The following is a 20798-nucleotide window of genomic DNA, read 5'->3' as shown; positions in this document are numbered from 1 at the left end:
ATATACAAACCCACTTGTTGATAATAATTGTACCTGGCCCATCTTTGTGATACGCATATTAAAATTGAATCTATTATCTTAATACAATAGTGTTAAAAGAAGCCACCTCGTTCGCCGAGGGGGTCTAGAAATTCCCACGTTAATCAGAAAAAGGAAAGAATTTGCACCATCAGATTTTATGATGATCTAACGGTGTAGGCTAGCCCAAAAGAGTCCATATACTAATAAATTGGTAAATTTGGAATTAAATATGTGGAAAAGTATACATATATATAACAAATAAACAACCTCGGTTGGAACTTGATTTTCTATCATAACTGAAATAAAATAAAGACGTCCGAGTCCATCCAAAACCAATCAAGATTGAAACATTCGGATACAAAATAAATTGACATGCCATCGCCTTTCTTCTTGCCGAGACGACGTCGTCCGTCCTAGCCTTGCCCTCCACGTGCCGCCCCTCACCTTGCAAGCTGCCACCATGGTTAATCCCAAGCCCCCAACGCCGTCCACCGTCCACGGTCCATCGATGTTCGATTCCAACAATCGTTGCTCAAATCCAAGACCATGTCGCTGATCCCGTCGATGCGGAGGAGCGTGCTGCTTGGGTGCTTCTAGCGATATATGGTGCAGGAGAGGCACTGGAAGAGGTGGCTTCCTTGACACTGGCTGAGGGGAGGAACGGGTACCTCAGACAGCATGGAATCCGTTTTGGCCACTTGATTGAATTCTTCCGCAGCAAGAGAGTGTGACAACAGCCGCCTACTCACATCATAGCAAAGGAGCTTCGTATAGAGATGAAAAATGAAGATACAACAGAAGCATATGCAGAAGGAACTAGAGCAAACAACACTGAGATGTCGTAGAAAAAAAATGTAGAATATGGGTAGTTTGAAAAATTAGCATGGCGACTATAACAATATTCTTCACATTGTTTGCTTAGTTGGCCCCTGCGCAAAATAGATTACCAATGAAAAGAAGATGAAAGAAGCATATGAAGTAGGAGGGTCAATAGCGGATAGAGAAGAATACTAATTTCTTCACATTATTTGATTTTTTATCAGCGTCACATTGTTTAATTATTGGCCCCTTAGCACAAGGGATTACCAGTGAAAATAATATGAAAAAAATGTAATACAAAAGAAGAAATAACTAGGGGACTCTTTCATGACCATTAGGACAACCGGGACAAGATACGGGGCGTCCGGCCGGGATAGATCAAATCAATTTAGCAAACTAGGGAGAAAGGGAGGTCCAGAGCAGTGAGGCTCAGCTGCTAGCTAGCGTGGTAAACTTTTGCAGGAGGAGCAAGGACAAGAAAAGATTTGTGATCAACTAAGGAGAAGTCTGAATAGACCATAAAAGTCATCCATAGACTTTGGTATGTTTTCATCTTAAGTTCATGAAAATCTACAATAGCTCAGTAGGTCGAGCATGGTGGGTACAGACAAGTATTAATAATATGACAAGTACAGACAAGTATTGATGAGTGTCGGGGTGGTAAGGCAGATGTGACCGATGGCATGCAAATGGCTCGCATATACGAGATGCCAATTCATGTAATAGTTACTACAATGGAAGTGAACATCTTATTTTTCTTAAACAAACTTATAGGAGAGGATTTAGAAATTCCCACATTAATTGAAAAAGAGAAGAATTTACATAGTTGGATTTTATGACAATCTAGACTAATCCAAAAAGTCCATGTTAAATATAACTAATAAATATATTTATTGAAATTAGAAGGCTATGAATTGGAAAGTGAAATAGATAAATAAAGAAAAAATATACATTGGTCTTTTTTCTTCGATAAGGAAGCTGTATTAAATTTTAAGAGGATTACATCGAAATGATACAAAGTCTTGAAATACACACCCGTCCTCTGCATAGCAGGATTCACACAGCCAATAAATGAAATAAAGAATCCCAAACAATCTAATGACAATCAATCTATAGACTAGATCACCACCATGTTGGTCGTGACTTCGGAATTGGCACGTTTGATAAAACATTGAATGGGATGCAAATAAAGTCATATTAGGAAATATATGTCACGTTGTTTGGTTATTTATGATCAAGAATGTTTGAGAGCAGGTGTTTCCAAGAAATTATTTTATTAAATTTAATCTGCATAAGTTCTTAACTTTCTAGGAGTGTTTTGAAGAATGAACCATGTCTTGATATTCTTTTTGTATACCAAATGTTTAAGTGTTATTATTTATAGGTTTGTAGTGCTCATCAGCTACGAACATATTATTTTAGTACACGACATGTGTATGTCCACTACAATAGTGTATAGAGATAGAGACACGATGACTTATCGTCATGATGAAATCGATCAGAGGCTCGGCATCATTGATGTAGATGGTAGATAGTAGCCAACTAGAAAACATATGGAGGGATTGACCTGCGAGAAGTTGAGAACAAATTAAGGTCCCCTAATCCAGCAGTCGTTCTTTTCCTTACATCACCATGACGCCCCTCCGTCTGCCATGGATCTTTGATCCTGCCCAGTGCCTCAATTGTCAAGTATGGATCTAGCGTGGCACGAGTGAACCTTTGGCACGGCTTAGCTCAAGTCTGTTGTGGACGCAAATAACGGCTCCTATCGCCGTATGCAATGGTGGAGGAGACATGGCTCTTATCGCCGTATGCAATGGCTCTTATCACCGTACGTATACATGGTGACGGTTTTAGTCGAATAATTGGATCCAAATTATTCAACTCTGTGTTCTAAACCATAAGAAAATTCTACTAAACTACAACAACTTGAATATCGCCAACTTCAAGTTGCTCAGTTTGGAGTGGGTTGGTTGTTCACGATAATACATGCCCGGCATCCGATGGTACCTGGTGCTGAAGTGGCAGCATTGCAGAGCTCCTAGTGTGTGACGTGATGGCTTTGTAAAAAGGTAGCACAACAGAGCTCGAAGGGATCAGATACTTCCTAACGATGCCGCCACCGCTGGAATAGGAACTCATGACATTGCAATGAAGCAAATGTTGCTCCCAATGGAGGCAGGGAGACAACTTCAGCCAGTAGTGTCTCAATGGCATGTCAATGGATAGAGGACAATTAATAGGATTAAAAAGGTTCTCGCAAATAGGACAACCAATTTTGTGGGTTCCCATGCAGAGATGGATGGGCAAGATATGGCTGACTGCTGCAGCACAATGGGTAGATAGGCACAGTTCGACAGTAGCACCTCTATCTTGACAACCATTGAAGACAATGAAGGGTGTCAAATGGGGTGCTTTCAAGTAGGGCAAACTTTTTATTCCTCTGCGAGCTAGGCCGGTGTGGTGCAGACGGAGCAACAGGGACAGGAAGCATGCAAAAGGTGCACATGTGAAGATTAGGGATCTTTGGGTGGAAAAGTATCTGCAAAACACTATAGTTAACGGATTTCCTATGGGTATTGCAATTGATCGACTTGGGAAGGGCAACTATAGATTTGTTTGAGTGAATGATAGGAATCAGGTGTAAAACCTATTTTTCGATAGTATAGGTAACTTTTTATGTACTGTAGTGGTAGTTTTGGGTCAAGGAAGCTCATCTTGAGATAAAGAATATCAAAGGTTGAAACCGAGGCTTCACCTTGCAGATGAACTCCACAAGAAAAATAGCAATGTAACACAAGAGATGGTATATGAAATGAAGAGCATCTTGATGGCTTACGAAAAATATTTATTTACCAAAAAATCATATTGAACAAAAAATTTCTTTGACGACATCGCCCCCAACAAACATGATAGGCTTGGAGACATGGCCTACATCTACCATTGCATGATATATGCAAATAAAGTAAAACTCTAGCGACAAAGGTATTCTCTTTTCACGAATTAAAACTCTCTGATATAAATTCACATTATTACAAGATAAATAAATTAGCTATATTTCTATAAAAGATATTCTTTTTTCGCGGATTCATGTTTCATGGCACAAAATGTAATGATAAAAATGATGATTTGGTCAAGACCATTCAGAAAAGAAAAATGGTAATGAACAAACAAAAAGAGAACTATTTGAACATTTGTAAAGTACAAAAATCTTGTTGCTCAAATCCTCTCCAATGGAATTCTTGAGCCTAAATGTTAGCATGAAAAAAAAATCTAGCTACCCGCGCTATTTGCATGGGGCACCCTTGCTAGTTTAAAGACATAGTACCAGAAGAAAGGTAGGGGTAGAATTTAAAGAAAAAGATAGAACGATCATATTTGCATTGATATGCTTGGTCTACTAATGTTCATGAAGAGATACTTCTGCATTTAATAGTATGACCACGCAGATTGGAAGACAGACATATCTTTAAAGTACACCCATAAACTTAACTGTATCTAGGGCGTCCGTTTGGAAATTTGATTTGCATCTCTTCTTCCAAATAAAATGAAAAGGCAGAGCACCTGCCATTTGTCCTCACAAAATCTCTTCCAATCAATGCTTTTGCATCTCGCAAAAAACATAATCCATGCACACCACATTCACCGTAATCTCCAATTCTCCATTACTGCATTTGCACACACGTGACCTCATCTCAACAGCATGAGCTCCTACTCAATGCAGAAATGGCTCCTTCTGTTGACCAAGCACCAGACAAATTAGCTCGCGTTGCCACAGTGGCACCGTGCAATAATGGAGCAGCTTTTCCTCTAAAAGAAAAATAACGGAGTTGCTTGAGGCTAAAGTTCCGAAAAAAAGCCATGGTCTACTATACACACTAGGGTCCTTGCGAGTGGGGCTTGCTAATTAGTGGTGCAGCACTACTTAGCCAAATACTGATTCATCCCTAAAAGGTTAGCATTTAGTTACTAGGAAATGCTGAACCACTAAAATATATGGATCAACAGTTTTTTAATAGAAAACCACATAAGCAACAATCCACGTGTAAAAAGAAACATTGATTCACTAAATATTTGAGACAGTAAATTTATAAGAAAACTATTGGGTCAATAAGAAAATGTTAGATCAGAATTTCTTATAAAAATGTTGAACCATCAATTTTTGTAGAAATTATTGCATTAACAAGTCACATATAAAAAGAAGAGTTAAATCACTGAAAATGTTTGACTCAAGAAATTTGTAAAATAGTAAGTCAATAAGAGAATATTGAATCAATATTTCTTGTAAAAATTGTTGAATCAACATATACGGTGTGTAAAAAATGTTAAGCCAACAAAAGTAAATGTGGGGATGAACATTCTAAACAGAAAGGAGGTGAAAAGTAATAGCCACAAAAGAACATATGTGGAAGGAAAATGGCTTAAAAATAAACATTGGTCACTATCCCTACTTGGTTAAGTCAAATCGCCCTTGGGCTAGCTCCTTGGTGTTTTATGGGCCGTCACCGGTCCTCCAACTGTCCTACTGCCACTTACTACTGAGCATTGAAGTCTAACTGAACCTCCTCTGCATGGCGCCTTGTCATTCATCATTTCTGATGATATCCGATCTTGTAGCATCCAAAATTCCAAATATTAATAGGCACCTTGGACTCTTGGAGGATCACAGAGAGGACTGAGGACATACATCTCATCTGTCCAACCATATGCATCTGCAACTCCTCACTTCTCCCATGCTGTGACTCGTGAGCTCTCAGAAAACTTGCAAGAAACACACAGGAGCGTCTGACGGTGGGATCAACAACAACAAGAAGGAAATCTTCGCATCTGATTATTTCGTTGGGTTTCGCCTTGAACAGACCAGAGCGCCGCTCGTGTCGCCCCCGTGGGCGACCCAGGAGGACGCCGCCACCGTGACCACGGCCGCTCCCCCCCTCCACCTCGCCGCTGCCGGAGCGCCCCGCCGGAAGCCTGTGCGGGTGCATGGATGGCGGCTGCGGGGCCTCCTCCATCGGGTTTCCTTCCCTCACGGAATCTCCTCTCCCTGTCCATGGGAGAAACCATGGCCGGCGTGTGCAGCTGGCTCTGCAGGCCGCCGGTGACAAGATCCACTACCTGCCTAGGATATTGCGTCTCCCCCCTCTCCACACCCTCCCCTTTTAGAGCTTGGTACTTGGTACTTGCTGGCGGTCATGGCAACCGGTGGCAATGGGGCTTGTTCTCGCCAGATCCGGTCCCCCCGGGACTAGATCCTGTGCCTCCTCGGCCAGTGGCGGCAGGGCTCGTCATGCGCACCATGTGTGGCAGTATGGCGCTGTTTCTCTCCGCCCCTCGGGCAAGGCGTGGCTTCTCTGCGGCGCTTCTAGCGGCGCGCGCGCGCGCGCGTGTGTGTGTGCTGGACTCTGCTCCGGCGCTCCCTCGTGCTGATCCAGCGGCTCCCCACGGGGCATCTAGATCTACGCGGGGCCGTGCCCGGGCATGCTGTGCCTCCAGGCGAGGGCCATCCTATCGCTGGTAGCGTCAGGGTGCTCCCAGGTGGGTGCGAGTGTTGGGGCACGACCACCTGGCACTACACAGGAGCTGCGGGTTCAGCGCCGGTGCTGGTGGCGTGTGGGATTGGAGAGGGAGCCCTTGGCGAAAGCCATGCCCGGCTCGCGGGCTGGCGATGACGATGCCACTTGGCACCGTTCACCTTCCTGAAGGCGTCGTCGTGCTCCTCCCCTTCCTGCACCCTGAAGGCCTTCGGGTGAAAACCTTGCTCTGGTGCTACCAGACGGACAACGACGACATCTCTAATATCGTACCCTACCTGTGGCGCCGTCTAACGAGGTCCCTATTTTGCCGGCAGTGTACCATGCCTGCTCTGTGGCTTCTCCCTCCTTACTCTTCGTGGATGAGGTCGGCATTGGATGTTGTCTGCTATCGTGGTTTGGTGAGTATTCTCCTCCGGCACCTCTGCTTCGTTTGCGTTTTTCTTGTTGGTGGTGCTAGTAAATCAATTATCGGGTGGTGTTTCCACCCCTTCCACCATTTCCCTCAAGGATTCCTCCCCTTGGATGATGGAATGTGGAGCCCGGATGTGTTGTCGGTGTCGCCATCAGCTTCAGGGGAGGTTGCTATTTGCGGTGCGCTTTGGCTTGTGCATCCTTCACCACCCTTAGTCCCCACTCCGTTGTGAGAGCAGCAGCGGGGCGGCGTAGCTACGATGGGAGGTGCAGGATGTAACGGCAATTGTGTTACCGGCAAGTATGCTGCTCGGTGGTGGTGCTAATCGGCGATCGGTGGCTGTCTTTCGTATGCGTCGTGCTTTGTTTTGAATTGTTCGTGAGCTACTATTTTCTCTTCCCTTTGACCGTTCAGCGGTTGTTAGTTTGTATTACTGGCTAGTCCGGCTTCCTCCCTCGCTGTGCTTTTAGACTCGCCGCACCGGCGTTGCAAGAACCACATGGGCTTTTGCTCTTTTTAATTGAGTTCAGGTGGGCGATCTCCACCCCGTTGACGCCTAAAAAAACAACAAGGCAAAGGTATCTGCTCTGTTCCCTTGCTCTTAGCAGTTGGCCACGCCACTCGCGAAAGCGAGCGATAGCGTCTCGAAATTCCCCAGAAGAACAAGGCCCCTACCTATCCGGGACCCCTTTGCGCGATTTCCAGGCAAAACTGCCTACCCCTCATGAAACGGCCGTCCGTTTCCGCGGCTGATCTCACAAGCCCACACTCCTCCCGCCGGCAGGCGTTCGGCATCGCCGCGACGCAAGCCTAGCAGGGCCAAACGCTAGCGAGGAGAAAGAGGGCACGGAATCGAGCGCAATCCACATCGCCGTGGGTAACGTATGCGTTTGCGTTTGTGTATGTGAGAGAGAGCGTCGGCGTGTGACAACAGGTAACGCCAGGAACCGGCTGCTGAAACTTTTGCCTTTGCAGGGGGCAAAGATGGAGTTGGAGGACCAGGACGGCGACGGAGATGGGATCGTCGGAGTGAGAGGACAAGGTGGGATCAGAGCGTTGCCGTGCATCTTCGGTATGTGGCTGGTTGGTTGATTTTGGTGTAAAGTGTATAGACACTGTTTTAGGTTCAGTCCCTTCTCTTCTAGATTGTGTTAGGAAGCAGCTAGCTGTATCTCCTCTTCAGAACTCAGTAGTAGTAGTAAAGACTATAGAGTAACCAAAATTAGTGCATATGTGAAATCTCTTTTTTTAAAAATGTTTAATGCCTCAAAAAATTCTTTAAGTGTTTACATTGCTGCATCATCATTCAACTCTTGCTTTGTTCCACTTCCATTTATTACAAAGAAAATAACAAGGCCCGGTTTGCATGGGCCGGTGTCACGCAGTGCCCCCGGCCCACTTTCCTTAGCTTCTTTTGTTCTCAACGCGTGACACGGACATTGCATAGCATGCCAATCTTGTTTTTGTTCTCAACGCGTGACACTGACACTGCATAGCATGCCAATCATGCATAGCCACCCCTACAAAAGTAAGCAAATTGAACTTGACCAAATGGTGATGCGAGTACTACATCGACAGCTCGTTCATCTTGCTGGCTCTGCATCACTCATCCAGTCAGTGAAGGGACTGGATGCAGCCTGTACACGTCTGCACTTGCAAAAAAAATAGTGGTCCTGTACACGTCTGCACTTGCAAAAAAAATAGTGGTGGAGTACACGCATCTTTCTTCATAGGTACAGTGCTGCTGTAGTAGGCTGGGTACAGAACTGATGGTAGTCATCAGTGACATAACATGGATAAATGAGGCGCCTGCAAAAGACGCGAAAAAGAAGTGTAACCTCCTTTCACAAAACCCGCACAAGTTAACATTCACAAATAGCTGCTTCCTTCGTTGAATTTTTGGCAGAACTTCTCCATCTTTGCATCCAAAAGGGAAAAGTTTGTAGGTGCTACTCCATCTTAGATGGGCAAGCAAACGGAAACGATGGCGATGTGCGTGCACATGCTGCGTTCCAGACCAAAAGAAAAACTTGCATGCGAGGGTTTCCGATTCACCTAGACGGGAGCTACTAGCTGTCGGCCTTGTGACCTACCTACCGTCTACCGATGAATCTATTTAGCGCCTGATCCCGGCGACCTGGTGCAAAGATCCAGCGGCGCCCCTCCGGCCAAATCTCTTTCAGTAGCATTTGCATTTGGTCTCGGCTGCCGCTGCATCATGGAGCGCTCCCTTGCTGCTGAGACTGAACCAGCCGAAGAAGAGCGCTTGAAGGGGAAGAAGGGCGGGTTCAGAGCCCTCCCGTTCATCTTCTGTGAGTTCCTCTTCTGAAACTGACTGCAAGTGAATCTCAGAAAGCTGATGCTGAGAGCACCAGTGTTCTTCGTTTGATTTGATCTTATTTCTTTTCATTTTGTTTCCCGCGAGCCCTTAACTTACCCACAAGTTTTTCACGGAATCTTTTCATCTTGAAGTTCATGTTTTTGACTTTCACTGGCCCTTTCCGGTTCTGATGGTGAATTTCTTTCGTGTTCTGGATGCCTAGCAAATGAGATGCTGGAGAAAGTTGCTGGATTCGGGCTCAACACCAACATGATCACCTACCTGACCAACAAGTACCACCTGAGCACCGTCACCTCCCAAACGATGCTGTTCGTGTGGAGCGCGGCGTCCAACTTCGCGCCCATCCCCGGCGCAGTCGTCGCCGACATGTACCTCGGCCGGTTCATGGCCGTCGCGCTAGGCTCCATCTCCTGCCTGATCGTAAGTGCACAGAGATCGGAAGTTCACTGCCTTTCTTTTAATTTCTTTCAGCAGGAGTTAACGCGATCAGTGCGTGATCGCTTCCATTTCTGCACTCGCGCTTCACAGGGGATCGTCTTCCTGTGGCTGAGCGCCACGATCCCCGGAGCGCGCCCGCCCCCCTGCAGTAGCGGCGAGCACTGCGCGCCGCCGGGGGCGAGGCACCTCGCGTGGCTGCTCGCCGGCTTCGCGTTCCTGTCCGTCGGCGCAGGCGGCGTGCGGCCGTGCTCCATGGCGTTCGGCGCGGACCAGTTCTCGAGGCACCCCAAGGAGCGGCGTTCCAGGATCCTGCAGGCCTACTTCAACGCCTACTACGCGTCGATCGGCGTGGCCTTCTCGGTCGCCGTCACGGCCATCGTGTACCTGCAGGACAACGTCGGGTGGAGCGTCGGGTTCGCCGTGCCGATGGGCCTCATGCTGCTCTCCACGGTGAGCTTCTTCCTGGGATCGGGCCTCTACATCAAGGAGAAGGGGAAGAGGCTGATGTTCTCCGGGATAGGCGCCGCCGTCGGCGCGGCGATCAGGAACCACCGGGCGCGGTTGCCGGCCAAGACCGGCGACGGCGTGTACCATCACCTCAAGGACTGCAAGCTCACTGTCCCCACGGACCAGCTGAGGTACATGATACATCACGTCACGTGAGACCTAAACCCAAGATGCCGCAGCAGCATCGTTGAAGGATACTGGTAGTGGTAGTGGTAGGTGCGTCATGCTCGTGCCTAGTTTGACGCACGCGGTGACCGTTCAGGTTCTTGAACAAGGCGTGCATGATCGGCAGCACCGAGGAGGGCTCGGGCTCGCCCAGCAACAGCGGCAGGAGGCCGTGCACGGTGGACCAGGTGGAGCAGCTCAAGTCGGCGATCCGCGTGCTGCCGATCTGGTCGTCCACCATCTTCCTCGCGCTGGCCATGAACCAGAGCTTCGCCGTGAAGCAGGCCGACACCATGGACCGGCGCGTCGGCAAGGGCCGGTTCCAGGTGCCCAGCGGCTCGCTGGCCCTGTTCAACATGGCCACGATGTCGCTGTGGTCGGCTAGCTACGACAGGTGGGTGGCGCCGGCGCTGCGGTGGCACACGGGCAACCCGCGCGGGCTCACCATGAAGCAGCGCATCGGCGGGGGCCTGCTCCTCGCCACCGCGTCGTCGGCCGTCTCCGCCGTGGTGGAGGGCGCACGGCGGCGGCAGGCGCTGAGCGGGGACACCATCTCGGCGTTCTGGCTGGTGCCGCAGTTCGCGCTCGTGGGGCTCGCCGAGGCGTTCGGCGTGATCGGGGAGATCGAGTTCTTCTACACCGAGCTGCCCAAGAGCATGGCCAGCTTCAGCATGTCGCTGCTGTACATGGCGTTCGGCGTGGGCAACCTCGCCGGCGCACTCATCGTGAAGGTGGTGCAGGTGGCGAGCAGGCGCGGGGGGAACACGAGCTGGCTCGTCGACGACTTGAACGCCGGCCACTACGACTACTACTACTGGTTGCTCACGGGCTACGGCGTGGTGAACTTCGTCTACTTCGCCTGGTGCTGCTGGGTGTACGGCGAGGAGGGGAAGAACGTGGAGTGGGAAGAGGACGACGACGGGGACCAGCCGATCCTGTAGTCTCGTGGTGAAGCCTGAGCTCGGACGGCTCTGTGTTAGTACCGTCAGGGCGGGCCCAGGATTTTGGGAATGGGTATTCAAAATTTTCGAAGGGTGAATTTTTTTACAGCTTAAAGTGCAGATTCATAACACATAATCTAGAAATTGACATCAATATAGATATACTAAATGATCAATACGACAACATCTCAAATCAGTACTAGCACTATTCTTTCTCTTCATGTTTCAGACTAAAATAAAAATACACAAATTTTAGAGAGTGCTCACTGCCTGCTACTGCCATCACATTGTCATAAATTTCATAAACAATCGCAAATGCTCATCTCAATATGTTGCTGAAGTCGCGTAGTCTGTAGAAGTGTTGATGGTTCGATGTCGTGACTCGCCAAATTGCCGAAGCTCGGAGAGGAGAGGGGAGAAATAGAAGGCGTAGATCAGCAAAGGAATGGAGCGCTGTGTGTGTGGCTGTGAGCCTGCGATCCAGTGGAGGAAGGGGAATGACCAAATTGAGCTTGTGAGAAAATGAGCGGTTGGGCCAAGACTGCGGTAGAGGAGGGAAGGAGCGGACCACTGCGGTAGAGGAGGGAAGGAGCGGACCAGGCAGGTTCCTATGGGCTTTTTTGGTTTACGTTAGCCTATTTATTTTTGGCTTTTTGATACATACACATGGGATACACTATATATAAACTTTTTTTGCAAAAATAATGGGTATTCAGTTGAATACCCTTGAATACATGTAGGCCCACCCACCGTGTAAGAAGCTTGTAGGGTTGAACAATATAATGAATGAACTCCTGGAACTTGAATGTGCGATATGTGGCACAAACTTTTCTGACAGAGTAAGAAATGTGTGGAGTACAGCTCAGGCCGTTGCGAATTTCATATGTTCGGTGTTTCTTTTTTTCCCCCTCGACAGATAATCTACGGCTATATCCTGAAGGAAAAATACAATAATATACTATGAACGGAGGAAAGTTTTGGAAAATTATTGTTCTATGATAAGGAAAAGGATATCTATAAACTCTGAGTCTAAGCTCCTAATAATTTCTTCAGCTCCTTCTTGTTAACCTGAAATAAGTAACGGCTAAGTCAGTTGCAGGCACAATTCAAGAGTATTATTCAAAGGAGATCATATCAGCACCTTTCCCATGGCATTCCGAGGGAGAGAATCCCACAAGTACAATCTTGTTGGAATCTGGCACCCACAGAAAAAAGAATCAGTCTCGATGTCAAATGAGACCGAGAACTCAGGACTGATAAGAAGGCACTATCTTGGTAAATGTAGGTCTAACAAGTTGTCAATGGTTTATGAACTTTTTCTGTTAATATAACATATGCTACTGACACTCTCTGTTAAAATTAAAGATTTTATAATGTCAAGCAACAGGGCACTTAGGGAAAATGCAGCCAAAGGAAAATTTCTATGAAAAGAGAGAACGTAAAAGGCAGCTGGAAAAAGGGGGAAATGATGCAAAATATCAAACCTTGTATGGAGCAAGCTTATCTTTCGACCAACTTGTCAATGCTTCCAAGGTTAGTGCTGGCTTCGAGTCTTGCTCCGCCATTTTCTTTGCATCCTCCTTAGGCACAATTATTGCACATACAACCTCCCCATAGGCTTCGTCAGGCAAGCCAAGGACCGCACATTCCAATACAGTGTCATGCTGAAGCCAAAAGTAGACCAGATTAGGTAACATAAGAAAGGGAGTTATCTGACAGCTGTGCAAAGCCTTCCATATACAAACCTAATACAATCTACATGCTAAACTAAATTTGACAAAAACATCAGCAGATTCTTAGGTGCATTGACTTTATTAACATCATCTAGTGTCTGCTTCAAAAGTAGTTTCTAGGACATGTGAGTTACCTCTAGCAGTACTGCCTCAATTTCTAGTGCTGACAACTTATAACCACCAACTTTCATAATGTCAGCATTTGTGCCTGCAAAAGGTAACCGAAACTCTTACCCCCAGGCAGTAACACCACGAGGTGATGAAAATAGCAACTAGAAGGACGTAAGCGTGCATGTGAGTAAAGTGGTACTTACGTCCTAAAATTATGAAGTATCCTTCCTCATCAAAAGTTACTGTATCACCTGTCTTGAAGAATCCACCATCAATGAAGGATTCTGCCGTAACCTGCAAACAAAAAACTACCATTTTCAATGATGAAAAATAACTTTTCAGCATGCACCCTTCACTAGCTCCATTATGGTTAAAATGTTCTAGTAAATTTGTTATTTGTGCAGTACAGCTTAGCAGAAATGTCACGCGTTGCATTTAAATAAACAAGATGTATAGTTTATAGTCGCAGTTGGTAAGTAGGAACTTCCTAGATGGTTTGGAATGTTCCCTCCAAAACAGCACGTCATGATCATCAATTAAACAGCACAATCATACCTCTGGTCTTTTCCAGTACTCCTTGAAAAGGGATGGACTTCTAATGCAGAGCTCACCAACTCCAGTTGTAGTTTCAATCCCATCCTCCATAATAATCTTGGCCTGAGTCAGAGTACAGAAAGATGCCTTATATATTATGAAGCAACGCAGAATACACAGAATTAATATTGTTTTAATGATGTTTCTAACTCCCATGGATTGTTTGTCGTACCTCAACACGTGGAAGAGGTTTACCAACTGTACCTTCTTTTCGGATACCATGCAATGGATTAGACAGTGCCATGACAAACTGTAACCAATAAGTCTGTCAGGAGCCATGTAGTGTACTGACTAGATGAGAAAGATTGATGTTTGTTCCATTTACCTCAGTCATGCCATAACGTTCCAAAAGACGATGGCCTGTCACTTCCTCCCACCGCTTCATAAGTGGGGAAGGAAGAGCTGATGATCCACACATCTGCAGTGATTCAATGAGTATTAATAATAGAACCTTTTATATTTCATTGCATCAGTCCAATGATAGAGCCGAAAAAGGTCTACAGGAAAACCCACTAATCATCTATTACCCACAGCTGTAAGAATCAAATACATAGCAGGAAATTATTTCGCTTCGATGCACAGCAAGAAAACATGAAGAACTTAAAAAGGAAAAACAAGCATATCTGGGCTCACACACTCTTGCAGAAACTTTTAGGTTCTTGCAGTATTAAAGCCCACGAAATGGTGAGATAATTAAGCCACATGTTGAACACCTCTTGGTCACTGAATCTACAAAGTGTACTATATATCTCAAGGTCCTTAATTAGGTATATTTGCAGTTGATTGAACAAGCATAGACACAGATACAGTTCGACCTCACAGATTCAATAGCAGGATCCAAGGGTCTATGCCCAATTGCCCATCGGTATTTCATTAAACCATATATCACACGGTTGTGCTTTCAAGCAATTTTTTACATAGCAGGTAGCTGTGAGGCTTTCAGAACAAAGTAAAGGAGATGCAGCCGAACTGAGACACAGTTTTCAATGAACATGAAGAACTTACCATTAACCTCAGCTGCTTTGCAGAATAAGAAGAGGCAGATTGTTGATCAGGATCCATACTATCGTACCCTTGCAGTAGACGCGTATACATGGTTGGAACCTACCACAGCATAAGTATCGAAATAACTAACTTATCAAACAGTATGAAGACATATTGGCATATGGCAATTTGACAAGAATCTGAAGGTAGACTACTATTGTCTGACAGGAATCATACTCCAGTAAATACTGTGATGGCCTCATCATTTTTGCTGGCATCTTTGGGATATGATTCCCGCCATCTCTGCCATATCCCGCTTACGCTGAATTTCGGAATAAACTCAACCTGCAATCACAAAGATGATATGTTACCATGAAAGGATCTTTGCAGATGTGCTGCTGAGAAAAGCTTCATTGTTTACATCTCCTAAATCAAATCTAAAAATGGATCTAATATATGTACACAAAAGAACTCCAATAGCTATAGAAGGCCAGTCCAGTTCACCAAGACTAAATTTTGATCAAATAGCATTATCTCCTAAAAATCATTTAGAGATAAATAAAGTTAGGGAGGGCAATTACCACAGATCCTGAATAGAGGGGTGCAAATAGGGCATTGAAAAGGCCATGCACATGTACACTTGAAGTTAAGGACTTCACCAATGATGACAAAAGAAATGGATCCCCCAAACATAATCATAAGGGACACTATCACTGTTCAAATTAAAAGTTGCAAAAAACCTAATTCTACTTCTAAGTACCCCTGGTACAGGAGTTCAATTTCATTTTTTAATTGAGGGGGCTGGTACATGTATTTGGTGTTTCAAACCTGAAGGAGCATAACAAGTAAAAATATATGAAAGAAGAGTAAAGAATTAGTGGTACAATAAATTTTCCTACGGCAGAAAGAGAGAAGGTATCATGTACTACCACTGCGCTTAAAACCACTCTATGCCCAGGACCCACGTGGAGCTGACATGCATGTGTAAGCATCCAGCTTACACTTTCTTCCTCTACTTCAAGTAGAAGCATTAACACTTTCTTCCTCTGTATTGGGAATGTTTGGGTTCATGTATGGTTCAACCAGTCGCAACTCTTCATGCATGACTAATGCCACAACGTTAATATACCTAGACATCTACTAATCGGTGTTGCTGAATAGTGAATACTTCAATCAAAATAAACGAGTGGGGCCTGGAAATAATTGCAATTCTAAATATTAGTATATGATATAGTGCTAAATATTTAAATAGCAATAGCATTTGGTGTGGATATGATGCAGCGGGAGACAGTGCAGAAATTGGTCTTCACTTTGATATCCCCACGCTTCTGATAGAATTTGGACCTGCCAAATCAGAAAGGATAAATGTTATGTACATCAATTTATTATGCCAGCTAAACTGGTCATATAGAAACTAAAAAAGGTCGCATAAAACACAAAAACCCTTAGATCAATCAACTGTAATAATAAAACCATGGAAATGTGGCAAAAGTACAGAAATGGCATAGGCAAAGTAAACAAAAATATTAGCTCCTGTTCATTGTTCAACAATTTCTAGAATCATGTATATATCTATTTAAAAATAAAAAATGCACCTGAGAAAGGATGCCCTTGTGGGTGTGAACAACTCCTTTTGGTTTACCAGTTGTGCCACTTGTGTAAAGAATAAGAGCAGGATCATCTCCTGTACAACCAAACTCCAGAAAAATTAGGTTAATAGGAGCTCCGGCAAAATATTTGGAATTATTAGCGAATAGTGAGTAAATGATCATGATTGTGTGGAAGTGATAGTGGAAGCAGAAAACTAGAGTATCGAATTAATAATGGAAACAAAAAGGGAGACAACAGAAACAGCAAGAAACATCAGCCACTAAGTTAAAGTTGCTGTAAGAAAACAGATACGAGCAATGCACCTTTGATTTTCTTTGAACTGTTGATCTCAGTTATTAAACTAGAGACTGATGAAGTCACCTCATTGCTTGAAGGTTCTTGGGGGTTTATTTCCGAAGGTATACTAGTGATAGATGGAAGGAGAGAACAATAAGCAGAACACTTGATGGAAAGATTCTTCATATTTTCATGATGCTCCTTGGTGCTTAAAACCATTGAAATATCCTACAAGTCACAGCAATTAGAAACCAACGAACAAATTGATTCAGTTGGTTTTCTACACTTTAAAAAAAATCCAAAGATTGTAGTTCAGAACATGTGTGGCACTTGCAAAAGACCGTAAAAAGTTATAATCATGTGCACAATGAAAAAGGACAAAAGTTTTACACATCTTTTGTACTTAAGTTCATTTCTTTTCCCTTTTTTTGGCACAGTGCTTTACCATCATATAATTGCACAAATTTCTGCAGCACACATTCTCTGCGTCTTTGTTTGTTATTTTCTTTATGAATCTTTTTAAGTGCACAAGTGTACAAACCCAATTAGGTGCAGAAATCCACTTCACCCACAAAATGTATCAATTTGTATATGAAACTTGTGCATATGTGTGATGTAGAAGATAATTGTCCCATGTGACAAACTTAGTAGTTAATAAACACTGCTATCTACATCTACATTGTGCTTTGCAGTTTTTTGTAATTGCAACCCAAAGATGAAAGTATAATCATAGCATGGCAGCAGAAAATGGAGGCATTTCATTTCTATATTGATATCTTGCAAAATGAAATGTTTATATTGATATCTTGCAAAATGAAATGTTGCTGTAAGCTTAGAACAAACCGAGTCATTCATGACGTGAAGAAGCTCAGCTTCTGGATAGCTAAGTGCAAGGGGAACAGCTACTCCACCAGAAAGCCAGGTTCCAAATACCCCAGCAACAAATTCAGGAGAGGGCTTAGCCACAATGCCAACACGAGCTCCATGAAGGAATCCTGTTCCAATTTTTCCTTTGGAAGAATCTTGAATTCCATTTTGTGTCATCTAAAAGAACAGAAGTAAGGTAGGCACTAAAACAGATTAACAGAACAGTACAATTTATGTTTAACAGAACTCTGTAAGGTAGACTTATGCATTAACCATTTGGCAGTAAAAAAATTGACTACAGAAGCGAACTCCTACAGATATGTTTAACAAAGTTCCTTGCAGTCAAATTATGCATTGAATTACTAAGCCAAAATGAAATGTATGGGGAAGCCAAGAAAAAAAAGGTGGAGGATCCAGTAGCTCAGTGTATTCGCAGAAGCTAACTTGGAGCATGAAGATGATATAACTGCACATATACATAATTAATGTAACTTGAGCGGAGAGCAATGATCTTCATAAACACATTAGGAGACAGGCTTACTGATTTTTTTTTTGCGATTAAGACATTGATGAGGCTTTGTAGCAAACATGCAAGGACAATGACAGGACAAACTAACTGATTGAATGCAAATATCTGATACACATTATCTAGTCAAGAGATTCCAACCAGTTTGGAGGGCAACCTGCAGACTTCCCAGATTCCTAATTGCAAATTCTGGGACTGCTTCAGCAATGTCATGAAGTCTGAACTAACATATCATTTGCATTAATGCATTTTGTCAAATGACTTTGGTTCCAACGTTATGAGTGGAAGTTATGTCATAATGCACCCAGAGTCCCAGACAAAGGAAAAGGGAAGCTAAGAGAAAAATCATATGAGAACCTGGAACGAAGTCAGGATTCAACATTCTAATCACCAAGTGAGCAATCTTAAATGAATATGCAGAGCATAAAAGGAGCTGTGGTACATTTTTGCTGCACAAAATGTTGTGGACATCCAGGGAAGCTGCAATGAGCTGGAGAAGGCTGTAACTCTTTTTGTCAGCTCTTATAGCTGTGCGGACACCATTTGCTGAGCCATGCTTGAGGACTTCTTGAACCACCTCCATGAACGTATGGGTGTTCTGTCTGGTGTGGTATGCTAAAGAACAAACAAGGAAATGGAAATATTAGAGAACAAAAAATTAAAAAGAATGCACAGTAATTTAACGAGATGCTTCAAACCATAGGACACAAATTCAATGACTGACAAACTAAGTGTTGCACGGTGAGAAAACAGTCAGCAGGTGTTCCTATTTCAAATCAATAAGATGGCCATTAACCTAAACCGCTGCTTCTTATAAGGGGTGTTTGGTTTGAGGAACCACCCCATTCTAGATGAGGTGGTGCATCATGACTTCATTCCTCAAATTTGGTGGAATGGCAATATTCTCCATACTAGTACTAATTATTAGCTTGTGAGGTATGAGGTGGTGATGGAACAACTCATTCCATTCTGCAAACCAAACAAAAAATTGAGGAGTGAGAAAACGATGGATCACCTAGTTCCTCAAACCAAACACACTCTTAGATAAACCCATGAAAATCATTCTCAGAATGGAAGAGTTGATGTAATTGGAAGCAGCACAGAATTCAATGACAACTAATTCACTAACTAACAACAAACGCAGGTCAACGAGAACCCTGCCCGAGCAGGCGAGCACCGTGATCGTGGGGGTTCCAAACCCTCTAGGAGCATAGGACAACTGCTCCTTTGTGCCATCACTAGTGCTCCAAATGGTCCACAGTTCGGACCATATCCTGCCCGATTGGATCGTTTGTGCATCAAACATCCGCCTCGTTGATCCGGAGCCACTACAACACCTACAACCTTCTACGCAGGGCATCTGCTGAGCGGCTGAGGCAAAACGGCGAACACCTCCCGTTCTGCTAAACCCATACACGCAAATTGAGTTTGGCGTGGTCCAGCTTCAGCCAGGAGACGCCGAAACTTGCCAGCTCAACCGATGACGCCGTTGCGGCAAAAACAACGTACACCTGGCGCTGAACCGAAACCCAAGCAAACAAGAACAGAGAGAGGGAGTGGAGAAGCCGACCTGGGGAGGAGGAGGAAGAGGCGAAGTGGCGTCGGAGGCGAGAGAGGACGGTGGAATAAGAAGAGGAGGAGGAGCAGCAGCAGGGGCGGAGCAGGTGGGGCGAGGAGGCGTGGGCCGCTCGGCGATTGAATGGCGTCATCAAGCGCGCCACCGCCCCGCGCCCCCACGCCCGCGTCCGCATTTACGGGCAGTCCCAGCCTGGGAGGTTGGTAGGTGTGCAGCTGCTGCCCCTCGCGAGTCGCGGCTGTCTCGGGCTCGTGCGAGTGTCCCGACCCCCAAGGTTGGTTGGCCGGCAACGGAATTGGGACGGGAGCGGGAAACGCCGGCGCGGAGCCGCGAAGTCGGTCGCTTGATGATGGTGGTGTTTCCTGTTGTCTTTTGCGGGTTAGCTAGACTAGACTAGTTCGCTTCCTCCTCCAGCGGGAGACGGGAGCGTCGGCGCGGCCGGGTCCACACTCCACAGGTCGCTGTTGCGGCTCGATCGGGATGCCAGTCATCATGCCGAGCCGTGCTCCAATCTACGCGTTTTACGGTTTTACGGATGCTGATGATGCACTGATGCTATGCGATCGGAAGTCCGTAAGGGTGATACAACGTTTTCGTCCTGATGTGGTTTTCTTCCCGAACTTTCGCAACGACTTAGACATGTTGTGAATTGTGATGTCCCCACCCCGAACTAAAATGATTCGGATAGGTCTACTTGTTTGAGACTACAGGGGATGGTGTGATGTTAGCACAGGAATTCAAAAATCAAAGCACATGCTACAAAGCCTAAAGTCCATGACTAAGAATATCTTTGAAAGGTTATATGCGTTCCTGAATAACACACTGAGTGCAGTGATGGTCATCAAATCAAAACCATGTATTTGTAAGTAATTTAAGTGACCATTGTGCTGGCTTATCAAATACTCCATCCGTTTCAAATTACAAGTCGTTTTTGCCTTTTCTAGGTTATAAATGTTTGTTTAAGTACATACAAACATCTATAAATTTAGAAAAATCAAATGACCTCCAATTTAAAACGGAGGTCGTTGTTAGATTATATCATTTTTAAATAATGTATATTGGATGCCGGAGTATCTGGTTTTAGAATTTGCACCTTTTCTTCTTAGCTTTAAGATAAATTCTACTCCCTCCATTCCAAATTGTAGGTCATTTTAGTTTTTTATTCATAGAATTATTATGTATATAGATATTGTGTATGTCTAGATGCATAATAATATCTATAAACTTAAAAAAGTCAAAACGACTTATGATTGGGAACGGAGGGAGCAGATGATTCAAATCGTCAAATGCATCCACCACTAAAGTTAGGAAGTATGCGCACAAAAATCAAACAAATAGAATT

General features: G+C 44.7%; 2 protein-coding genes across 8 annotated transcripts; one reads left to right on the top strand and one right to left on the bottom strand.

Moving 5' to 3' along the window:
• Nucleotides 1–5394: 5394 nt before the first annotated feature.
• On the top strand, nt 5395–11444 carry LOC117855818 (protein NRT1/ PTR FAMILY 1.2). 7 transcript variants are annotated; one of them, XM_072293717.1, is made up of 7 exons: nt 5396–6603; nt 6689–6772; nt 6882–7668; nt 7762–7858; nt 9330–9547; nt 9656–10203; nt 10335–11444. In XM_072293717.1, exons 4-7 carry the CDS (start codon nt 7771–7773, stop codon nt 11176–11178), a joined length of 1698 nt encoding a protein of 565 aa, XP_072149818.1. In that variant the 5' UTR covers nt 5396–6603; nt 6689–6772; nt 6882–7668; nt 7762–7770; the 3' UTR covers nt 11179–11444. The 7 variants fall into 7 exon arrangements, with proteins under 7 accessions (XP_034594098.1, XP_034594097.1, XP_072149818.1 ...); XM_034738207.2 differs by lacking the exon at nt 6882–7668 and having other exon boundaries at nt 5395–6586; XM_034738208.2 differs by lacking the exon at nt 6882–7668.
• A 535-nt stretch (nt 11445–11979) lies between these two features.
• LOC117855819 (probable CoA ligase CCL8) lies at nt 11980–19761 on the bottom strand. Its single transcript, XM_072293718.1, has 17 exons — nt 19451–19761; nt 18323–18495; nt 17331–17531; nt 16514–16715; nt 16196–16284; nt 15876–15944; nt 15182–15235; nt 14838–14945; nt 14622–14720; nt 13942–14034; nt 13789–13866; nt 13578–13679; nt 13226–13316; nt 13046–13119; nt 12663–12842; nt 12320–12373; nt 11980–12246 (listed from the first exon to the last, which is right to left on the bottom strand). Exons 1-17 carry the CDS (start codon nt 19629–19631, stop codon nt 12208–12210), a joined length of 1887 nt encoding a protein of 628 aa, XP_072149819.1. The 5' UTR covers nt 19632–19761; the 3' UTR covers nt 11980–12207.
• Nucleotides 19762–20798: the final 1037 nt, after the last annotated feature.

Source organism: Setaria viridis, chromosome 5 (assembly GCF_005286985.2).
Source record: "Setaria viridis chromosome 5, Setaria_viridis_v4.0, whole genome shotgun sequence".
NCBI classification, from domain to species: domain Eukaryota; kingdom Viridiplantae; phylum Streptophyta; class Magnoliopsida; order Poales; family Poaceae; genus Setaria; species Setaria viridis.
The sequence above is the reverse complement of the archived record's forward strand: the minus strand, read 5'-3'. Positions and strand labels throughout refer to the sequence as shown.

What these genes read in the sequence shown, in the direction of transcription:
- LOC117855818 (XM_034738206.2), top strand. Translation starts at nt 6,506, where the DNA reads ATGACGATGCCACTTGGCACCGTTCACCTTCCTGAAGGCGTCGTCGTG. An exon ending in TTGTCTGCTATCGTGGTTTG is followed by an intron (nt 6,773 to 7,761) that starts GTGAGTATTCTC and finishes TTGCCTTTGCAG; the next exon opens with GGGGCAAAGATGGAGTTGGA. An exon ending in AGCGTTGCCGTGCATCTTCG is followed by an intron (nt 7,859 to 9,329) that starts GTATGTGGCTGG and finishes CTGGATGCCTAG; the next exon opens with CAAATGAGATGCTGGAGAAA.
- LOC117855819 (XM_072293718.1), bottom strand. Translation starts at nt 19,631, where the DNA reads ATGCGGACGCGGGCGTGGGGGCGCGGGGCGGTGGCGCGCTTGATGACG. An exon ending in AACGTTATGGCATGACTGAG is followed by an intron (nt 13,867 to 13,941) that starts GTAAATGGAACA and finishes TATTGGTTACAG; the next exon opens with TTTGTCATGGCACTGTCTAA. An exon ending in AGTACTGGAAAAGACCAGAG is followed by an intron (nt 13,317 to 13,577) that starts GTATGATTGTGC and finishes TTTTGTTTGCAG; the next exon opens with GTTACGGCAGAATCCTTCAT.